Source organism: Molothrus aeneus, chromosome 3, assembly GCF_037042795.1.
Source record: "Molothrus aeneus isolate 106 chromosome 3, BPBGC_Maene_1.0, whole genome shotgun sequence".
NCBI classification, from domain to species: Eukaryota; Metazoa; Chordata; class Aves; order Passeriformes; family Icteridae; genus Molothrus; species Molothrus aeneus.
Window position 1 is genome coordinate 31449828 of NC_089648.1, and position 19813 is coordinate 31469640.

The 19813-nt window shown below is 40.8% G+C and overlaps 1 protein-coding gene across 3 annotated transcripts in view; it reads left to right on the forward strand.

Moving 5' to 3' along the window:
• The first annotated feature begins 19646 nt into the window (after positions 1-19646).
• The window catches only part of EFCAB2 (EF-hand calcium binding domain 2), a 32765-nt gene continuing 32598 nt past the window's right edge, over positions 19647-19813 (forward strand). For 2 of the 3 annotated variants that reach the window (XM_066546614.1, XM_066546618.1), the window contains exon 1: positions 19647-19718. Coding sequence is in view for 1 of the 3 variants with exons in the window: in XM_066546616.1 (XP_066402713.1) it covers positions 19691-19718 (28 nt within the window). In the remaining 2 variants the exon portion in view is untranslated. The remainder of the gene's footprint in view (positions 19719-19813) is intronic. The other variant, XM_066546616.1, reaches the window with a different exon arrangement.

Sequence of the window (19813 nt, forward strand, 5' to 3'; positions counted from 1 at the left end):
GCCCCGCCCCCGCGCACGTAGGCCCTCCCGCGCTACCGTAACGCCCGCATTACCGTAAATACCCGCCCGAGCGCAGCGCTCCCCGCCGCCCCTGGCCCGCCGGGTTCCTCGGCGGCCGATCGGCCGATACACCGCTTCGGCACAATGAGCCCGCTCTGCGCTGCCAGCCAGCCCCGTGCCAGCTCCTGCCCGCCTGAGGCCACAGCCCGACCGAAATGCCCCCTCTGCAGGGGCCCGCATTCCTGCCACAGCCTCTGTCCTCATTCCCCTGGCTCCTCTGCGCCCACGTCGGGCCTAGTCCCGCACGGTTTATTGCGTACGGGCTTTGAAAAGGGGCCCAGCTGCTCGGAGCGGGTCCCTGCTAACGCGGTTACGTAAGGGCAGGAGCGGGGCTACCCCGTCCCCACAGCACTGGGAGGCAGGCACGGGGCTGAGCCTCAGCCAGAGCCGTCGATAACAAAGGTTCTCCAGTGCATGAACTCCTAATCTGGAGCTCGGCACGGGGCTAATCCACTCACCAAAACTGCGCAGCTTTCCCTCTTCCCCCTGCCTCCCCCTCTGCACAGTGTTAATGTGGGGCTCTCCCCAGCCACACGAGTTGTACAGTCATCAAATTTTGGATTTCTCCAATTCGGTCAAAAGTAACGTGAAAACAGTGGAGAGGATTTCGCATGAGCAGAAAGGCAGCACAAATCTACAAGTTGGCTTCCTTAGGGAGCCCAGATAAAGAGCTAATTTTCAATTGCAGGAAAAGCAATGCAAGTCAAACCGCCAGAGGATCAGTATGGAGCGCAACAGAAGGGAAGGTGGGTTTGCCACGAAGTTGCCTTATGTTGGTACAGATTGTATGGCCTCCTGAACCAGAATAAATTACATTTACCTGCCCCAGAGGAAGGGAAGAGAGACAAGGTAGTCATCTTGTTCTAAGTGTGCAAGGAAAGGGCTCTTTCACACAGGTACACACACACTGCTCTGTCCTCAAGTCAGGCTATATCTGCTTGGAGAAAACTCGGGTTGGCAAGGTTAGCTGAACCCAGCACTTCACAACAGCTTGTTGGAACCGATTCAGGAAGAGATGCGAAAAAAAGTTGCCAGAACCTTTTCCTTACTTTAAGGTCAAGTTAGTAGATTTTATTTCAATCATGTAAGTGAGAGTCACCTCAATAGCAGAAGAAAAGGGTAAGAGTACATCAATGCAAAGGAGAGGTCAGTGTGTGATGAAGCTGTACCACTCCAAATCATTGCCTTCATCCATTTCTTCATGAAAGAACAATCTTAGCTAGTCTGCTGAGGGAATCCTGACATACACTGTTCTGCCAAAGTAACAACAAAATTAAACTAGTTAATATTGCAAGATTACTGACTAAAACTTACAGATAATTCTGCATTCAATTACAGGGCATTTGCCTATCCAACCCTCATGGTTTTTTGGGGGGTTTTTTTTGGTTTTTTTTTTTTTGGTTTTTTGGGTTTTTTTGGTATGTAAACAAATCTAAACAGAAAATACATCAATAACTCTGTATTATCTGAACCTCAGAGCCCTGTGCTTAGAGCTAGATCTTGCACAGGGCTTTTCACATATTGAGTCATATTTCTGGAAGAGTTTAATCAACTCCAATGTCTGGTAATCTACTACTGCAAACTTTATGGATTGATAGATTCTTTTAGGCCAGCTTTGTATCCCTAAGCCTTGCCTTAAATGAGCACATCTGCACACATTGACAGTGCCTGTGCTAGAACACACCCTCATTCAGAATCACCTAAGAGCTGCAGTCGTCACATGTAATCCCATTCCCAAAGGATGTCATGTCTCCCTACTTCAGTAACATGCTCATACTGCTAACATGCTCATCCTGTTACCATGGAGAAACAAAACAGCTAACAGCTTTGAGGCACATGGAGAGATTCCTTACCCTAAAGCATCCAAGCCTGTATATAAAGGCACAAATAGATAAAGTAAAAACCATTTCCCTTCCCCTCTCTCCCTTGAAATTTAGCACTATTAACTTGAGGCAATTTTTATGTTACTACAGCTGTCTATTTATTAAACCACTTAGAAGGATGAACTTATTATTTTTAAAGGAGATTAACTCATACCATCATAATAAGGGTAATGCTTACTATCTAACCACACACTTAATTACACTACCAAACAGGTGTAGCAAGACTTCTCAGACTACAGTTATGTTACCTGTTATTACAGAAGTGAGAAATCTCAGTTAATTTCCAGATGTCAGGTGGTTCAATTGTAAATAATAAATAAATAGTTGTAAATAATCATAAAGCTAAGTAAATAAAACACAGACATAACTGAAATAGATGTGTTTAATGACTGCCTCACAGTGTTATGGCAGTTTAATGACTGCCACACAGTGTTAAAAGAGTGCTTTTTCTATATGTAAGTTAAATACATATTTATTACATATCTGTGCCTGGGAAAAATCTCTCTTAAGAAACTCCCCTGTCCTCTTTGAGTCCTTTCAAGAGTTTGCCTTTCCCTTATTCATACTCTGAAGGAGAAAAATAGGTTAAGGATGTATGCTCTCCTCTTTGCCGTGCCCTCTCTTAGTTCAGATACTGAGTAAATCTTCCAACTCTGCTTTTCATAGACCATGCAGATAGATAGATGCCAGCCATATCAAAAATGAGTGTTTGGTAGTGCAACTTCCTGAAACAGGATAACACTAAAGAAAAGCACTTTAAGCTTTAATGTGCAAAGCTGCTACTTGTATGATGATGGCCATATGAAAAACAAAACATGATTGCTGGTAACCACAATACTCTATTAAAATTGCCTTTTTTGGTCTCAAAATATATTGAAACATAATCTTTCTATTTAAATGAAAAGTTACATGCCCCTATACATAAAAGATGCAATCCAATGCACTTTTTATCAATCATATAGCATTTTTCTCCTACCTGTTTTACTTCCTAACCTAAACTGTTTTTCTCTCCAAACCAGTCTTCCCTCTCAAAAGTAATTTCCAAGTCCTCTGGGACTTGGCCCTTCAACAGATCAGTTTCTGGTTTCCCTCATTTTTGTTTGTTCTCCCTTAGACTTCAATTAGTTGCTCTGCTCACCTATAATGTTCTTTCTATTATTCACCCTTAGTCCTTCCAAATCTCTCTCCTCTTTCTGTTTACCAAGAGCAGTGACAAAGAGGTAACAAAAGGAAGAGGAAGCTTTAAGGAGGGCATTGAACAATCATAAGAGTCCAATCCTACCTGGGCTTTGAACCTTTCCACATATCTTCAGTGTTGCAGGAGAACCCAGGCATTTGTGTTTCCTTGTTCTGCTCTCTTAGAGCCTTGTCTGTCCTGTTCTGGCTCCTTCTGTTGTCTTTTACCCTACATCCGACCATCAAAGTGTGTTCCTGGTCTCTTCTTCCTTAATCCATCTACCCTCAATTAATATTGCCTCCAGATTTCCACATTCAACACACCATTACTTTAAAAGAGAATATCATTATTGAAATACTCTGCTGCTTTTTATGCCAGCAGGCAGCGTGTAGAGCGAGTCTTTTTCTTTCTCCCTTTTCATCACTGCTCATGAAATACTCATTAATCATTACTAGACCCTATGAGAAATTTTCAGGCATTTTTAAAGTGCTGATTTGTCCCAAGTGAGGTTGCACAACTAACGGGTAGTTCTGATGATTTCTTAGTCCCTATTTATTTATCTCCATAGGTGGGTCTATCTTAGGATCTGTCTGCCAGGAGGCCAGGAGTTTGTTTTTGGAGTAATAGCACTGTGCTCCTCATTCCCTGACATGCATACTGCTCACTATCACAGTGAGGATGCTGAACTAGATTGACCTTGCCTTGTACTATCTATAATCTCTCCATGATATTTTAAGGGAGTTCAGTCTCAGAAATGAGGTGGTCATATGCCAAAATAAGGCCTATTAATTCCACAGGAACCAGATTAGTTAGGTCTGACAGCATCCTCAGGACCTAAGGGGTAGTTAGTGTCTAATTACAAGTAGATCTGTCAAGGTGCAAGGGACTGAATTCAGGTTTCTGGCACTGGTTTGGTTAGCTAGTTCTCCTCAGAAGCATCTTTGTCTTATTACACTTTCTGCCAGCTTTGGGCCTGCAGGTGACCTGTCACTTCAGAGTCGGTAAACAAGTCATTTTTAAGAGACTAATGCTCTTTTGCTTTTCCTGTGTGCTGGATGATGTAGCTGAGTAATCCCACCAAGCAGAAGGAAGCACTGGAAAGCTACACTGGGACATCACATATCAGCCACGACCTGTGTTTGTCACCCTCACTGACCCCAGACCAAAAAGAATCCCCCTTTTCCCATTTTCAAGGAGTAACGGGTTTTGCTTAACCAAAAAATCCAAAACCCAAGCCCATGAGTTTCTGAGAAACAGTTTCTCAGTTCAGAGCATTCAATGACTCACAGTTTCTAAGCCTGGCCTTGGGAAAAAAGGCTGCATTCTCCAACATTAAAACCAGGATTCATTCTGGCTTTATTCAGAGCCATACAGAAGTTTATTCACTACACATGTCTCAAGTCCTATATGTGAACTAATTTATTAGAAGATACTTAGCTGATACAAATCAGACATCTGCAGTTCCTGGAGATTTTTTTGGTAACTTGCCACATATACACATTCACTAGAGTGGAGCTGTGAACTCTGGAAATTTAGATAGACTAAACCCCTCTGCACAGCAGTCAGTCTGTGGAAGAGGAGGTAGCATTGTAAATCAGCTTCCAAAAATATGGTTCTCCTGTGAGAAAACAATGTGGAAAAACCATTTCAAGGGAGTATCAATTAATCTCTCTAGGGGACTATTACAACAATCATAAGTAGGTTTTAAGGTTGACTATCAGTTTCTGTGTACCTTTCTGCTCACATATGAATGGTCAAGATATGTAACTAAACCCAATCATGGAGACAGAACAATTCACAACTGGCAACCACAGACCAGCTCTTGCCTAATGCAACTTTTCTGTTCAACCTGACTTTGAAAATACAGCCCCCACTGATGTCCAGATAACCACCTTCTGGGGCTGGTTTTCTCTCCTGGTACTTAAAGCTCTTTGTAGTACACACAATACATACCTATCGTAATTTTATACTTAAAGAATTTTACTCTTTAAGCTTCTTCAATACATCTTTCTCCTTTCCCTCATAAGATGCTCTTGCCAAAAAAGAAAAGTCACCAAAGTCACCACACACTTTTTGTGGCACACTTTTTGTGTGCTAGCTCTTAGACCATCTCCTCTGTCTACTCAATTCACAGAAAGTGGCTTCTACAGTTTGGGAAGGCCACACTAAAAACCCACATAAACCTCCTAGAATTTTAAAGAATATTTTATGGTAACTAAAGGTACTACCACGGCATGCCTTAAATCTGTGATAGGCAAAGCTGACTAAGTGAACTATTTTAAAATATTCATTAATACATGTTAGAATGCTTTCAAGATGGCCACTTCTGTGTGACACACGGCTGGAGCCCAGATAAATAGATAGACCCCGAGCAGCTTTCCCTGTTTAGGCACTACCCTGGCAATCCTACAAGGCAGCTGTTACAAAATCCTGAGGTCTGCTAAGCAGACTCCAAAGCACCAAAAAATATCTTAGAGAGTACAAAACTGCCTTTCCTCACAGTCTTGGTCGCAGATCTCTTGGCTTTTACCTTTGCAAGAAGTATCCAAGTCCAGCTGCTTTTCTTTTAGCCCCAAATGAAGCCAGCTCAAAAATGAAAAGGAAAACTTAACTTTAAGATTGAACACTATATAATTTTTAAGAGGAGGATAAAGAAATGAGGTCAGAGGTTTGGTCAGTTGATTCATTTTAGGAAACTGCATTAGTTGAGTTAACTTCACTGTAGAATGCTCTCTGGAAAGAAAGCCATTTTTGTCATAAACTGCTCTTTAACCCACTCTGCTGGAGCAAATCTGCTCAGCCTTTTTTTTTCAGGCTGAGGGAAACCAGCATAATTTAATATAAAAGACTTAGCAACAGAAACTCTTCTGACAACACACTAAAGCAACTGCTAGCAAATGACTACAGGTAATTTCCTAGGAAAGCATAAAAAACTCAGTGAGTCTCCCACAAACTTTCTGAGAACAATTATTTGACAATAAACAGCAGAAGTAAAGCACTGACATGTAACCTTGCTGTTCCACATCCATAGGCTAAGAATATTTCTGGGAGTGCACCCTGGCCAGAAGGCAGGCAGCCCTTCCAGCATGTCTTGTGAATCACAACCAGGTATTCCATCAGGTCACGCTGTTCTGAAGGAACAGTGCCAGTAAAGTCAGGAAGGAGGAGCATAAAAAATTTTCTAAGGGCTTTCTGCTGTAAAGTAGCTAATCCAAGAGTTAACAAGCTCCTAAACTATCCAACTAAGATTTTCTGATAGGAACATAAAGCTATCCTTTCAAATAACATCAGACTAATATGTTTTGAACAGCATCCTTAATTGTCAGTATTTGCAATCCAAGGCTTTCTCTCCTATAGCTTTCCCTGTGTCCCCAGACCCATGTGACTGCTGAGTTCATTACAGGGTCAGGGCCTCAATTAGATTCTGGATTTTATGACTTCTTTTTCATACAAAAGAAAATAGAACTGCCTGGCAGTTCCTCTATGAGAAAAGGAATCTGCACATTTCTCCTGCTTCACATACCAGCAAAATAAGAGATCCTCAACAGCAAAAGTTAAGAAAGTAAGAAGCAAGATGAACACAGCATGCCTGTCTTAACAAATAACTGTTTTAACAGTCCATAGGCAGGGCAGTGTTTCTGAAATAAGATCTGTGTGACAACAGTGTGCTTGTCTATCATTTACATACTTGAAAAATTTACAACCAAAAGTATCATTATAAAGGAGTGAAAACAGACATGCACTTCAAGCACAAATCTCACACCTTCAAAACAGAGAAGAGGCAGATTGTCCACAATATCTAGAAAGATTTTTTTATCACCAGTATGTTCCACATGGGAAAGTCTCAGATACTTTAGTTAAAAAAAAAACAAAACAAAACCAAACCCAACAAAATAACCACAAAACACTTGAAAAATAAGCAATTACATGAAGAAAAGCTCTTATAACTGATCAGAATTAAAGGAAATTAATGCAGAGCATTCAGATGGCAAATCTTTAAATGAATGCTTAAACCCAGCTTCTTTTCCTTTATCCTCTCTTTCTTCTCTGAAGCTGGTCTCATCACAAAAGCCAACATTTTTTTTTAAACTCCATAGTAACTAACTCTAGCCATCCCTGTCCAAGTTCTTAGGCTTAACAAGATGAGTTTCTACCTAATGCCATGGTTTTGCAAACAGCAATAAATCAGAAGAAAGTTTTAAGTCCATTGTTTATTTGAAGCACGCTTATTATGAGGAAATATTTCTGGTAATATTTCCTTTTGTTCCTTTGTACTTCTCAATTGCTGATTTATAGCTTTCCCTATATTCTTCATCCATTTGTATGTATCTCAAATGCTTTCATATACTTGAAATACTTTATCATAATGATGCAGAACTTTGCTGGAACGTTGAGAAATCTGGCTTGAACCTGACCTGTGCTGGCAGCGGATTGCAGCTTGCAGCAGCCCACATGAAATGAGCTGAAAATCTGCTTCCAAGTGAACGAGGGCTGCTTTGGAGAACTCTACCCCAGATAACCCCCAAACTGACAGCCTGGGAAGGAAGTGAATGAACATGGGTGCTGAGTCACTTTTCACTTTCTTTGCTGTGAACAGGTAACAAATCCAAAGAAACCCATTTGGATACTCAGCAGAAAAACTTGTGAAAATACCCCTCCTTCTCTCATGCCTTCCTCCTCCTCTCCCCAGCACACAAACTGTTACTGGTGTGATGGGGGACCACACTGGAAGCTTGCACTTTTGGACCCAGGGACAGAGCACTTCCCTTTGCAAGGCAGCTTAATGAAACCCTGCAGGAGCCAAGAGCTGGTATGCACTCATCACCCACAGCCAGCAGCGCTTGGGGCCCATCTGCTCGGGAATAGGCACCTGGAGACCAAAGGAGGCTCTGATCCAAGGAAGAAGTCTGCAGCCTGACAGAAGAAGGGGAAGAATTTGGTTGGGATGTGTACTATGGCTTTCCTGGGAGTCTGTGGCTTTCAGTCAGAGGGCAGAGAGTGAAGTGCAGGAGCTGGAGCAGCCCAACCTGTGTGGGCTGCAGGAGGAGGGCTGGTGGAGCAGCAAGGAGCCTGCCTGCACACACACACACACACAAGGCTGGGCTGTCAGCTGCCTCATGCTGACAGGGTTTATTCTTGGGTAGTATCCAGAAGAAGTTTGAATAACGCAAAGTTTAAAAAAACATTTAATAAATACCAGTGGTAAACACTGTGCTCTTCTAGAATGTGTTCTGGATTTGAAGCATTTTTGTTGAAAATTGAAATTTACTTTCCTTCTTTGGTCAAGTTTATTAAACTAACTTATTATTTTTTCCTTCTGAAATTACTTCCAGAGATTCTGTTAATTCTAGAGAATATGAAAACTGAGAAAACTCCTTAGAAGTAAGAAAAGAAAATTTATGAAACAGTGTTCCAATTAGCAGTAAGGTTGCTTATTGCAGGGTACCAGGATCTCTTAAAACTCTATCAGCCTCTTTTTCAAAATTAAAAGATTTAAAGCTGGGCAACAGTATGTTGGCTTTCCCCTTTCTACCCTTTAGGTCTTTTTGGAACCACATTTGTAAGGATAAAGAAGTATTTTCTTTCAGTACTTTTGACAGTCTGAGTTGGAAATTGCATTTCATTCCTGTCTTCTTTTTTTTTTTTCCCAGTCTTTACTGTGGCTGCATCTGCTGAAACTGGGGGTGTAAGAGAGGGAGAAGTGTGATTTACACTGGTGGAGCTTACTGCTGAACTCATTGGTGTTGTGTGAGGTAAAGCTAAGCATATATATTTGCCTTATGATTGGTATGGAGTATGAGTATGTGCCTCAAGACTGGGATTTTCCATTAGCCATTTAGGTCTGCTGATATTTTGTATCACTAGATCATCCTCTCTTCAATTTTTGTTTGTTTGGCTTTGATTTTTGTTTTGACCCCACCTCCCCTCCACCCCCCCCCCCATCCTGCCACATACAATTTTTCTACCTGACTATCTATATGGAGTTTTACTTTCATTTTTTCATTTTTCCCTGATGCTTCTGTTTCAAGTGTTTGATGGTTTTTTTCACTTCTGTTCTTCATTTTTGTTCTATTTTTAAATCCTCTCATTTAGATTTCATTCTAATTCTCCCAACAGTAATACCTCACAGATCTTTTTCTTCCCAATGCATATTTCCATCAGTTTTTCTCAGCAGATAGCATGTATGCTCTCTCCAGCTTCCAGAAATTAGCACTTTCATTCTTGATTTCGAAGTGACAATATAAGTGATTAATTCCGTGCAATTATTTGTGATCACAAAGTTGACTAAAAAAAGGGCTCTTACAAGCTAGATTGGGCTGTGAAACTTTATGCTTAATATAAACCCAACTCTTATCGGCTGCAATCCACCAGGCTATTGAAAGATGTGGGGAGGATGGAGAAAAGGATTTGGTAATGGTTCTCTTCAAAACAAAAGATATCCTTGCAACCACTGAACTGCTTATAATGGCACTGGCCCCTTCAAAACCAGCCACACCTTATGCAGATGAAATGCCAGGCCAGGAGCTTTGTATGATCTTTGATTGTGGAGGTCCCCCCACCTCCAACTCCTTTCTAACTCTGATATTACTGAAGATTGTCCCTGCTGAGAAAAAGACATGGGTATTTATTTCTTTGGAAGTCTCAAATCAGACATTCTCCTCTGTGTTTCTCATTTCTCAAATCTATAGGGAAGCCAATAGCTCTAGGCTGATAACTTTATGCATTTATATTTTATGTCAATGAATATAGGTTGGAAAGTGATAAAAACAGAGCTCTGAAAATCAGCTTCTTGCTTCTACTACTGAATGCAAGTAATTCACAAGGACTAAAAACCTCTTTTAGTTCTTTCTGGGATTGTGATGTATTTACTAAGGAGCTCTTCAGTCACTCTGGGAATGGGACTCCTGAAAATATACTAAAAAATTGGCTGCTAAAGTTGTTTAGGAGAACAAGAGGTACTCAGACTTCTGAAATTTTAGATTAGAAGGATCATGTGTATCTCCATGGCTACCAGATCAGTTCATGATCATCCTGGCAGATTTCTGGTAGCCATTTTGGAAGGTCTCATAGATAAACTGCTTAATGAAAATACTACTGTGGCCATGCAGGCTTGCTGGGGAGACCAAGAGAGGTTGGACCAAATGACCCCATCTGTGGTCCCTTCCAGCCTTAACCACTCTGAAGGCTGTAAATATTTGACCAGGAGTTAGAAGGGAGAACGCGTTACTGCACCACCTTGTTATTTGATCCTGTTAGTCTTGCTGGTGTCAGGGCCAGAGATCAACAGTGTGGTCGGTTTAGCGTCTTGGGATCTGGTGATCCTGGGTCTGACTATGGTTCTGTGAAACCTCGGCTTCTAGCATGCAGGTATTTCACCATGGGAGGAGGAAAAGTGGTGGTGCCAGTGAAAGGAAGGCTTCAAGTATTGTGTCTGCTTTGGGTGTTTAAAGAGGCACACAGGACACAAAAGGAGAACCTCTTCAGAATTCTCGGCACTTGGGTACGCCATCTGTACCTTCAACGCATTTTGGGTGCTCCACGCTACACATAAAAGACAAACTACTTGCAAAGGGGATGGGGAGAGAGAAACAAACAGTATCTTAAAGATATCCTAAAATACCCAACAGTGATACTCAGCTTACAAGCAACAGAAATATGATACAACACTTTTCAGGTGGGGCATCCTGAGCTCTTGGAGGCCAGTTCTTAATCTGGTGAACAGCTGCACATGAACATTCACTTACATGTCTTGGTCTTGGACAAATGGAAGTTGAAAAACTTATGCAGGCTCCCAGTTGAGGTCTGGTAACAGAGAACCCACACTTACCAATTTCAATGGCAGATTGTCTCTAGTTTAGCTGCAGTGGTTTAAGATTTTACTGTCCCAGCAGATGCACTGTTTTGAGAAGTGACAATATGGGATGTGTGACTACTCCCTGGGCCACAGCTATGTTTATCAATTTAAATTATTAAATATGCTGTGCTGTGTTGAACAGCCAAGGTGAGAGCAAGGGAGATGGAAGGAGACATACCAGGACATCCACACCCACTGTTAACGAGTTCTTCCATTACAGACTGAGAGATGTGAGCTGGTAGTGGAAGGTAAGGTCACTAAGAGACATTATTGCCTCAAACCACTGCAGCAAGGTTTGGTCTTCAGGCTTCCAGAATTTGTGATTTAGTTAAAAAATGGACTCTGTCTGCTTGAGTTAATCTGAACTGACAATAACTCCAGCTTTCAAGGTGTTACTGATATATACAGCAATGCCAATAAATACTGCTGTATCATGCAAAAAAACAGATAAAAACTGTGCTCTGTTTTAACATATATTTCAATAAGCAATTAGAAAAAAATAATTATCTTGCACTGCAAGTGGTACCACTTTTAGGTTTATTTCCATAGCCATCCTGCTTCTGAGGGTAAACCAGGGTGCTAATGAAATAGAACTGGGAAGAGTTTATCTATCTAGGGTTTACAGACCAGAGTTTCAGATGGATTATTAAACTTGTATTTCCACTTTGGAAAGTTCAGTTAGCAGGTAAAACTTATGTATATATTAAGTAGTCCATTTTTACTATCCTGTGAAGTCTTAGACATAAGTTCCTTAAGTGAGGAGATCATTGATCACAGCTTTCCTATAAATCTTTATATGTTGGAATAATCTTATTGACTTGTGTGTGATCAGTGTGCCTGACAAGCAACTGTCTCATCAGCAGCCACGGCTTAAGCAGTTGTTCCTCCCTACATTACACTGTGCATGTCTTTAGGTGGCTATTCAGCAAATGAGAACTCATCTCACACAGTAATAACCCCTTAGTACTTTGTGGCCAATTTGTATTTCCTGGGTTATTTTCCAGGTTGTTTGTCATTTCCCTGGTGTGGTTCATTGCACAGTTTCATAAATTCTTAAATGATATAGCTCTGAATGTCCAAACCAAAGACAATTTAAAGGGCTTTATCGGGATGCTTAAGTGCCTCTTCCTGTTAAGTTTCCTTTATTTGCAGCTATCTGCGGTGTCTGTTAAAATCAGTTTAGCACTTAGCACGTTGCAGTTTTCCCTGCTCCTTAGGGCTCTGCATGTGATAACTGCTTGTCTTTTAGTCCCCCAAGGCTAATGTCCTTACCATGTATTCCTTTGCAAACACTCGCCTCTACCTTGCTGCCCCCACCTAGCCATTTCACTCCAACAATCCAAATGAGGTAACGTAATTAAGCTACAGTTATTTGGAAATGATGACCAATGCACTCTGTTGAAGGGATGCAGTTTCTTTTCAGAGCTGAAAAAGGGATTATATGTCCAAAACCACTGTGTTGTTGTTTTGGGTTTTCTATTCTCTCAGCTCTGTCAGCTAGTCTAATAAATGATGATGTTTCTTTTTCCAAGCCCTGCTTTTGCTTCCTTGGTGCACCTTTATGTGAATGGAGCATGACTGGAAGATAGTTCAGCAGCCATCTGAGATGGGAGAAGGCAAAGCCACTGACGGAACACAGGCCACAGGCCCCTTCTTGGAGATTGCACTGAAAGTGTCAGGCTGCTCCTCAGTGGCAGGTCTGTGTTTCCTCCGCCCCTGACAGTTGTTTTTACACTCTCCTTTCTGCCACACTGGCCCAGCTCACAACCTGGTAACCACAACCAAAAAACAAAAGTATTTTCTAGCTGAATCAGTTTTCTCCTCAGATCCTTTCATGACTGTTCCTTGGGTCATGGCAGAGAAGGTGATGCAAAAAGAGGTGATGCCTCTGCTTGTCCTGGCACATTGACACAAAAACTCACCAATCTGAAGTATTTGTTATTGCTCTTAGTTTGAGTTACTGTGTCTAAATGGTGCAGTAGACAAACACTTCCTATTTCTAGATTTATGCCATATCTAAATAGTTGCACTGGCAAAATTTACAAGTGGAGGAGTGGTTTTGATAGCTTATTTTCTCAGCTCCCTAGAATGAAGAATATAGCAAAATGTCAACTCTTTCTGGTAAAATTGGCTGAACTTCAGCTTTTGACAGTCTAACAGGCTATTGTGGTATGAATATTTTACATTTATAGCCAACGTGCAAAGTCTCTGAGCACAGATTAGATTTTCATTAATACAGCTATATATCATCTTGCCACAGTGCATCAAAGTTCCCTATCCCTCATGAGGGAATCAAATAGGAGTTCAATTTCTTTCTTATTCTGAAGGTATAGAAAATATTTCTGGGATGTGTATTAGTTCTGTTTCTTTTTCCCGCTCTTAAAATAACAAAGTATTTTAAAGTATTTTTATTTCAAAGCAACTTTCATTTTACGATAGTAAGTCTGTATTGGAAGTCTACAAAACATACTCTGTGCAGTATCCCTAGTTAGATCAGAGTTAACTATTTAAATATAGAAATACGTTTGATATCTGCAAAGTTAAAGCTTATATTTAAGTAATAAATGAAATTAATGAACCTGGAAAAACAAGCTAGCCATGCAATTAGTCTTTTGAATAAAATACCACTGAGATGAATGAGAATTAAGGTGGTGCTTATGCTATAACACTAGGCTTAATCCTTTGCCATTTGTGTTAGTGGAGATGAATAAATTGTGAATTAAGATCAGTCCCCCAGACCTCAACCTTATTCCCACTGAAATTCTGAAGTTAACCTGAGCAGGTAGTGGGGTCAGACTTGTAAAGTAAAATCCTGAACATGGTAACAGGACTTGTTATGGAAGATGATTTTCTCCCTCACTATCCTACTGTAAATTTAAAAGGATAGGGTTACATCAGTTATCCAAACATAATCTTCACAAGCAGATGGTCTAAATTTTTTTAATAAATGAAGATTTGCATTCTGAAGAAAGTAGAATAATCAGAAGTGCTTAGATTTTCTATACCCAGGTTCATTTTGGTTTTGATTATTACTATCTTAGTGAGTAGAGCAACATTTTCATGCCCAAATAATCTTGACAGGTGATAGAAAAGGAAGTAGTTGTGCTACTCATGAGCTAGGAAGATTTTTCTAAGTATTAAAAAGTACTATATCATGCCTCAACTGATTAAGGGCCATATATGATCATTCAGATGTATAACCTTTAGTTCCTTCTCCCATGCCAAGGTTAACTACTTCTGTGTCATGGTTGACATCTTTGTAAAATGCACTTTGGGCTTATTTATCTCTGCTATGGCCTTTATACTCTTAAATTGCATGTTATGATATAGCAAACAACAAAGTAAGAGCTATTTTTTAAAGGTTATCTCCACAATATTGGTAACATGAATATAATTCCATTATTCAAGAGTCCCATTCAATTACAATTGTTGAAATGTCAGTTTGAAACCTTGAATTTGTTTTCCTCATAAATCTCTATTTTTAAATAGCTTCTAGATAACCACAATATCAGGGTGGCTCCCTTAAATATTAAATAATTATCAAGTAATCTTTTGCTTTTTCTAAGATCAGCAAAATGAACCTTCTTGGACATATCAAAACCTGTCTCTTTGAGTATCCTTTCTTCTAATGAGGCCTGAAGCAGGTGCGCAGTGGAGAACCACACAAATGACTATCTTAAATACTGTCTCTGAGCCTCCTACAAATGGTTTGTGATTCAAAGATCTGCTGAGCTAGGGATGTTATAAAGTAATTCCATGTCTTCAGTACCACTCACAGGTTTCTCTTCTTTTCTTCGTAAGTGTGAAAAGTCAGTGATTTGATAGTATGTTATTGGGAATTTTTTTTGGCATGGTATTAAAACATAGAAAGAACTTTCTCAAAAGAATAGAGAAAGAAGAGAAGAGAAGAATGGAGTTTTAACAGCACTGATGTTCCCAACGTCATTGCTTTTGCTTCGTGTGAGAGCAATTCCACTGGAATTTTTTTCAGTACTCCAGAAATCCCTCATTTCCAAATTTCAGGCTGCTGGCTGACACATTCTAGGCTCCAGAGGAAGGTCTTGGAGATGGAATGTCTTAATCTGAGGAAGCAGACTCTCTTTGCCCTTTTTCAAGGGGTTCTTGAGCTTGGCTTAGCTTTTAGTGGCGAGCCCCTGCTGCCTGTGGAGCACGGGGAGAAGTACTCATGGCAACCCATGTTGCTAGGCAGATGGATGATTGTGTTTTGTTCCTGCTGCCGTGTTCTTGGGGATCCTGGCTTCACTTCCAGATATAATTAATGGTAATAAAGTCTGAAGGTTAAAATATATGGATCTCTAGGGCCATTTCTGTGCCTGGGTGGGATGGGGAACAGTATCCTGGCACTTACACATAAAAGAAAGAGCTTTTTTCTGGTGCAGCTCTTTAGGCATAGTCCCAGAGGCTGAGAACTGCCAGCAGCTCCTTGACATTGAAGAATATTGCTGCAGTAAAGAAATGCTTCCTTTTTTCTAGCAACTCATTTTTATTGTATGTTCCGTCACTTTTCCTCAAATGCAGCTTTGTTGAAGCTGGACAGGAGGAGCTAAAGATCCATAGGATAGTAGCTGTACGTGAGCAGTAAGAGATATTTGCCAGGACAGTTCCAAGGCCATCCCATGGACTGAGAAGGGTTTGAGATGCTGCTATCATCAGCAGCCTTCAAACTTGATTTTCCCCCTTTCTTCCTTCAGTGTTTTACTTATGGACTCAGACAGCCACTGAGCTTTTTCCATCCAAAAGAACATCTCACCCTTCCTGCCTTCCCCTCTACTTCTTCCTCTCTTCTAATTGCAGGGTCCAACTTCCTGGATGTGCTGATTGAAATGCTTGTCAGATCCTTTTCTGAGTTTCTTAATAGGGCAGAACACTATTCACTTTTTAATGGATTGTATTTTTACTACCTCTCTGACTTATATTTGCTCTCAGTGAATGGCAGAGCCAGCACAAGGTAGAAGGAAGATATGCACCCAGCAGGAGGGAAGGAAGGAAGGAGAAGACTTGGATCTTCTCCTTTCAGCACTGGTGAACTCCATATGTGTGAAGGAATCATACGCTGACATTTTATTTAAGAGGTCAGATTTTGGGCTTCTAGGTTTATTATTTATATTAAAAAATTAAGCCAATTTATGCACTTTTATGTATAATTTATGTACTTTTTGCTGTTCTGTAGGTGAGAACAGGAAGAATTCATTTTTTGAAAGAAAGCAAAATGATGACAGGTAAGGTTAATCCAAATATACCAGCAGCCTGGAAGAGGTCAGTGGTAGAGGAAATAATGGAGGGCATGCCTGTATGTCTGTCTCTGCCCACTCTGTTAGGCTTCTCTTCATCTACTCCAAGCATAGGATCAAAGCCTGCAGTTACAAAGAGAACAAGCCAGAGGAGAAGCTGTCTTCCCCTCCTACACATGAAGGAAAGAGGTAGCTGCTCTCAAGTGTAATTTACCTAAATTCTTTAAAGATATTAGGAAAGATACGGTATAGGCAAGGAAAGACAGAGTCTTTTTCTCATTTTTATCTGGTTACTGTGTAACATTTGGTGAACAGCTAATGTTTAGATAATACTCTGTTTTGAAGAGTCTGTTTCTGAGTCACTGAAATCAGCTGCTGATCCCAGAGGAAGAATGGAATGAAGGTACACTTGGGTCATTCATGTCACACTGGTAAAAAAGGATACAGTGACATGGAAATGCCTTCTAAACAGCACAGCTGTACCCATTTTGCTGCAGAGGAGCTATAGGTACGAGCCCTGCCACAAAATCATAGTTATCCACCTACTTTCTCTGTGAAGGACAAATGAATAGGCTTATTTGTGCCTTCAATTATATGGTCCCCAAGGACCCACAGAGTCAGTCCTATAGTGAAGGTCTTTGGCAAATGTTTGGAGCACAGATGTGTTGAGATGCTTGCAGTCCCGAAGCCATGGGGGGACACAGCTTTGTAGGATGTTATTATATCTCCTTGAACTTCTCTCTTTTACATCACTTCTCCCAGTTTAGACCTGTTTTTATTGCTGAATAACATTTCTGAACATATGCACGGAGAATATGCAAAATGTGTGATAGGACCCTGATAGCTGAGAGGAATGTATGTGATGAAATTAGGAGTGGAGGTAAGGGAACCTTATGTCTATGAGACTTCAGTGGATTCACGCTTTATATCGATGATGCTGGATTCTTTTATAATTTTCCTGAGATATCTTCTGACATTTTTAAAATGAAAAATCACAATTTTAAAAGGGTATGCTCTCTTCAGAGGAGCTCTGTAAAGATCTTGCATGCAGCAGCTGATATTTCAAGCTGTTGAATTAGTAGTTCTGGGTTTCCTTTTGTACTTGTCTGTGCCAAAATGTGATTAGTTGTTTCAGCCCACTCATACCCTTGGTTTGAGGTATCTGTGCATTAAGTTAAAAGGGAAGCAGCTATGTGGTTCAGGTCCATATATCAGGTATTTGATCTGCATTATAATTGTTAACATTTTTTTCCCTACATAGATTTTTCAAGATACATTGCCAGGAAATTTTAAAGCAGTGAGTTCTCATTTTGAAATGCTTTCTCATTCAGTATTTTGTTCTGCTCCTGGAGACAGGCAAGACTCCAAAGCCTGATGTGTTAGGAATTGGGAGAATAAGGACACTTGGCTGCAAGCTACTGAAGCAAAAAGAAACTCCAGGCTAGAGTGGACAATGCAAATGAATCACTTTGATTTACAGTAATTGTCCCGAGTGGAATCTCAACAGCACAGGCAGGACAGTGCAAAATGCTGTTTGCTGAACTTTGTATGAGCTCTGAGTCAGTGAAGATTCTGTAGCTAGGCTAAAGTTATCAAACTTAACAAGTTTGATACAAACATCCGGGATTTGAGCAAGGCCTTTATATACTCACAACAACACTTTCCCCAAGGAGCTGTTCTAGCAGCTCACGAGGGTCAGAGCCAGCAGCTACTACAGCAAGTAGATGTTGTGGTGTAAATGACATCTCATAGCTGTGGTACACTTCACGATTTCCCCTTCCTTCATCAGCCTTTACACACTGCTTTTTTTAACATCTCTCTTGGAGGACACATTCCTGTCAATGAGGAAAGCCAAGTGCAAGTTCTGGAGAAATTGCTGGGAAGATGTTAGAGGAGGATGCCCAAGTGGAGTTATTGTCTTACCACGTCACAGTTGCAGTGACTCACTTCCTTTCAAAATCTACTATGAACATGCAATGATCTCAAATAAATATGCATAATATGCAACACTTGTATTTATTTTAAAGCTAAGAGCTGTTAATATTTTGGGCATGGATTTGTCATGAAAACCCAAGTAACTAGAACAGGATTTTATTAAGTTTTTTTTAGGAATATGTAGTAAATATTTTGAATTAGTGTAGCATTTGTAGAAGAGCTATAAGTGTCCTATGATGAATGATGTGGAAAATTATATAAGAAATCTAATGCTGGGCACAGTATTCAAAAACATGAAATTCTACATTTGGGGTAGGGGAGAGAAGTGGTAAGAGAGGTGCATCCTTGCCAAAACAATGTATTTTGTACTTTTCTCCCACTTCAAACACGTGACTGACCCACTACCATAGACCTCAATCAGGAAAGACAAGTTTTCTGTGTGGAGGGGTCAAGGGAATCAGAAATACGACCCCCCTAAGACTGAAAGATAAAGGTTTTTTCTTCTGCTGCTGCATCCTCTAAATTCATCTGCCATGCTATTCTCACCAAAATTTCTGTTAGCAATTTGAAAGGAAACAAATCTGTACTCCTGTAGTCAAACATGTAGTTTGAAATATTTAGTTACTTTTAATAAACTGCTCAAGTCAGTAGATAACCTTTCAGAGGGATCAGCTTTGTTAGAGAGCATAATCAGCTGTTTTCCCAATAGAATAAAGATGTATTCTATTGGGTATCTATTATAACCTCTTTACTCTGAGCCATGTTCAATAAAAAATGCAAAAATAAGTGGCTGAAAGACAAATAGCAAATGTTAAAATGTTCTAAAAAAGGATTTTTTTTAAAATCAAAGAAGCTCTGTTTGTGCTCCACGTTTTTTTTAAATTTCAGGCTTCCATGAATACTGAGAACATCATTAACTGTTTGTTTGAGAGGTGGAATTGAGTGTGTGAGGAGGAGTCATCCACGCAGGCTTTGCAAAACTGAACATCTGACAAACAAGCACCTGCTGTAATGAGGACAAGGTTTTAGCTCTAGAAATTTCATAAATATTTATTTTCTAGGAATATATGGTTGCATCTTGCCAGAATATTAATATTTGTATTTTTTTTCTACTTTCACAGTTGTTTTAGAGTCAGAAGACCCAGGCATCGCAAGCCTGTCTGCTAAAACTCGCAGCTAAATTTAAACTGCACAGTTTTATTTAATATCACTAAGACAGAATATTTTAGCTGTTTTGGCGTGATGGCATTTAGAATAAAATGTTCTTTCACTTTCTAAAGCTCAGACACATGTAAATCTCCGCAATTGCTGGGGAAAGCTGCATTTTTAAGAGACACTGAGTCCTTTGCAGAGGCAGGTTGAAGGGGTTCACTCGATGGCTGCCTGGAAGGGCGGAGGGGAGCAGTGGGGCCGTACCAGGGGCTCGGACACCCCGAGCCCGGCGGGGAGCGACGCCCGACCCCCGGCGCTGTGAGGATAGGCCCCGAGCAGGCCCGCGTCGCCATGGCGACAGCGCGGCGCTGCGGCCATGGCGGAGAGCGAGGAGAAGGGCGAGGGTAAGGCCGCGGCCGGGGCTCCCTTCGCTCTGGCGCGGCGTGCGGACGGGCCGGGGGCCGGGCGCCACCGAGTGAGGCCCGCCCGCCGCAGGCCT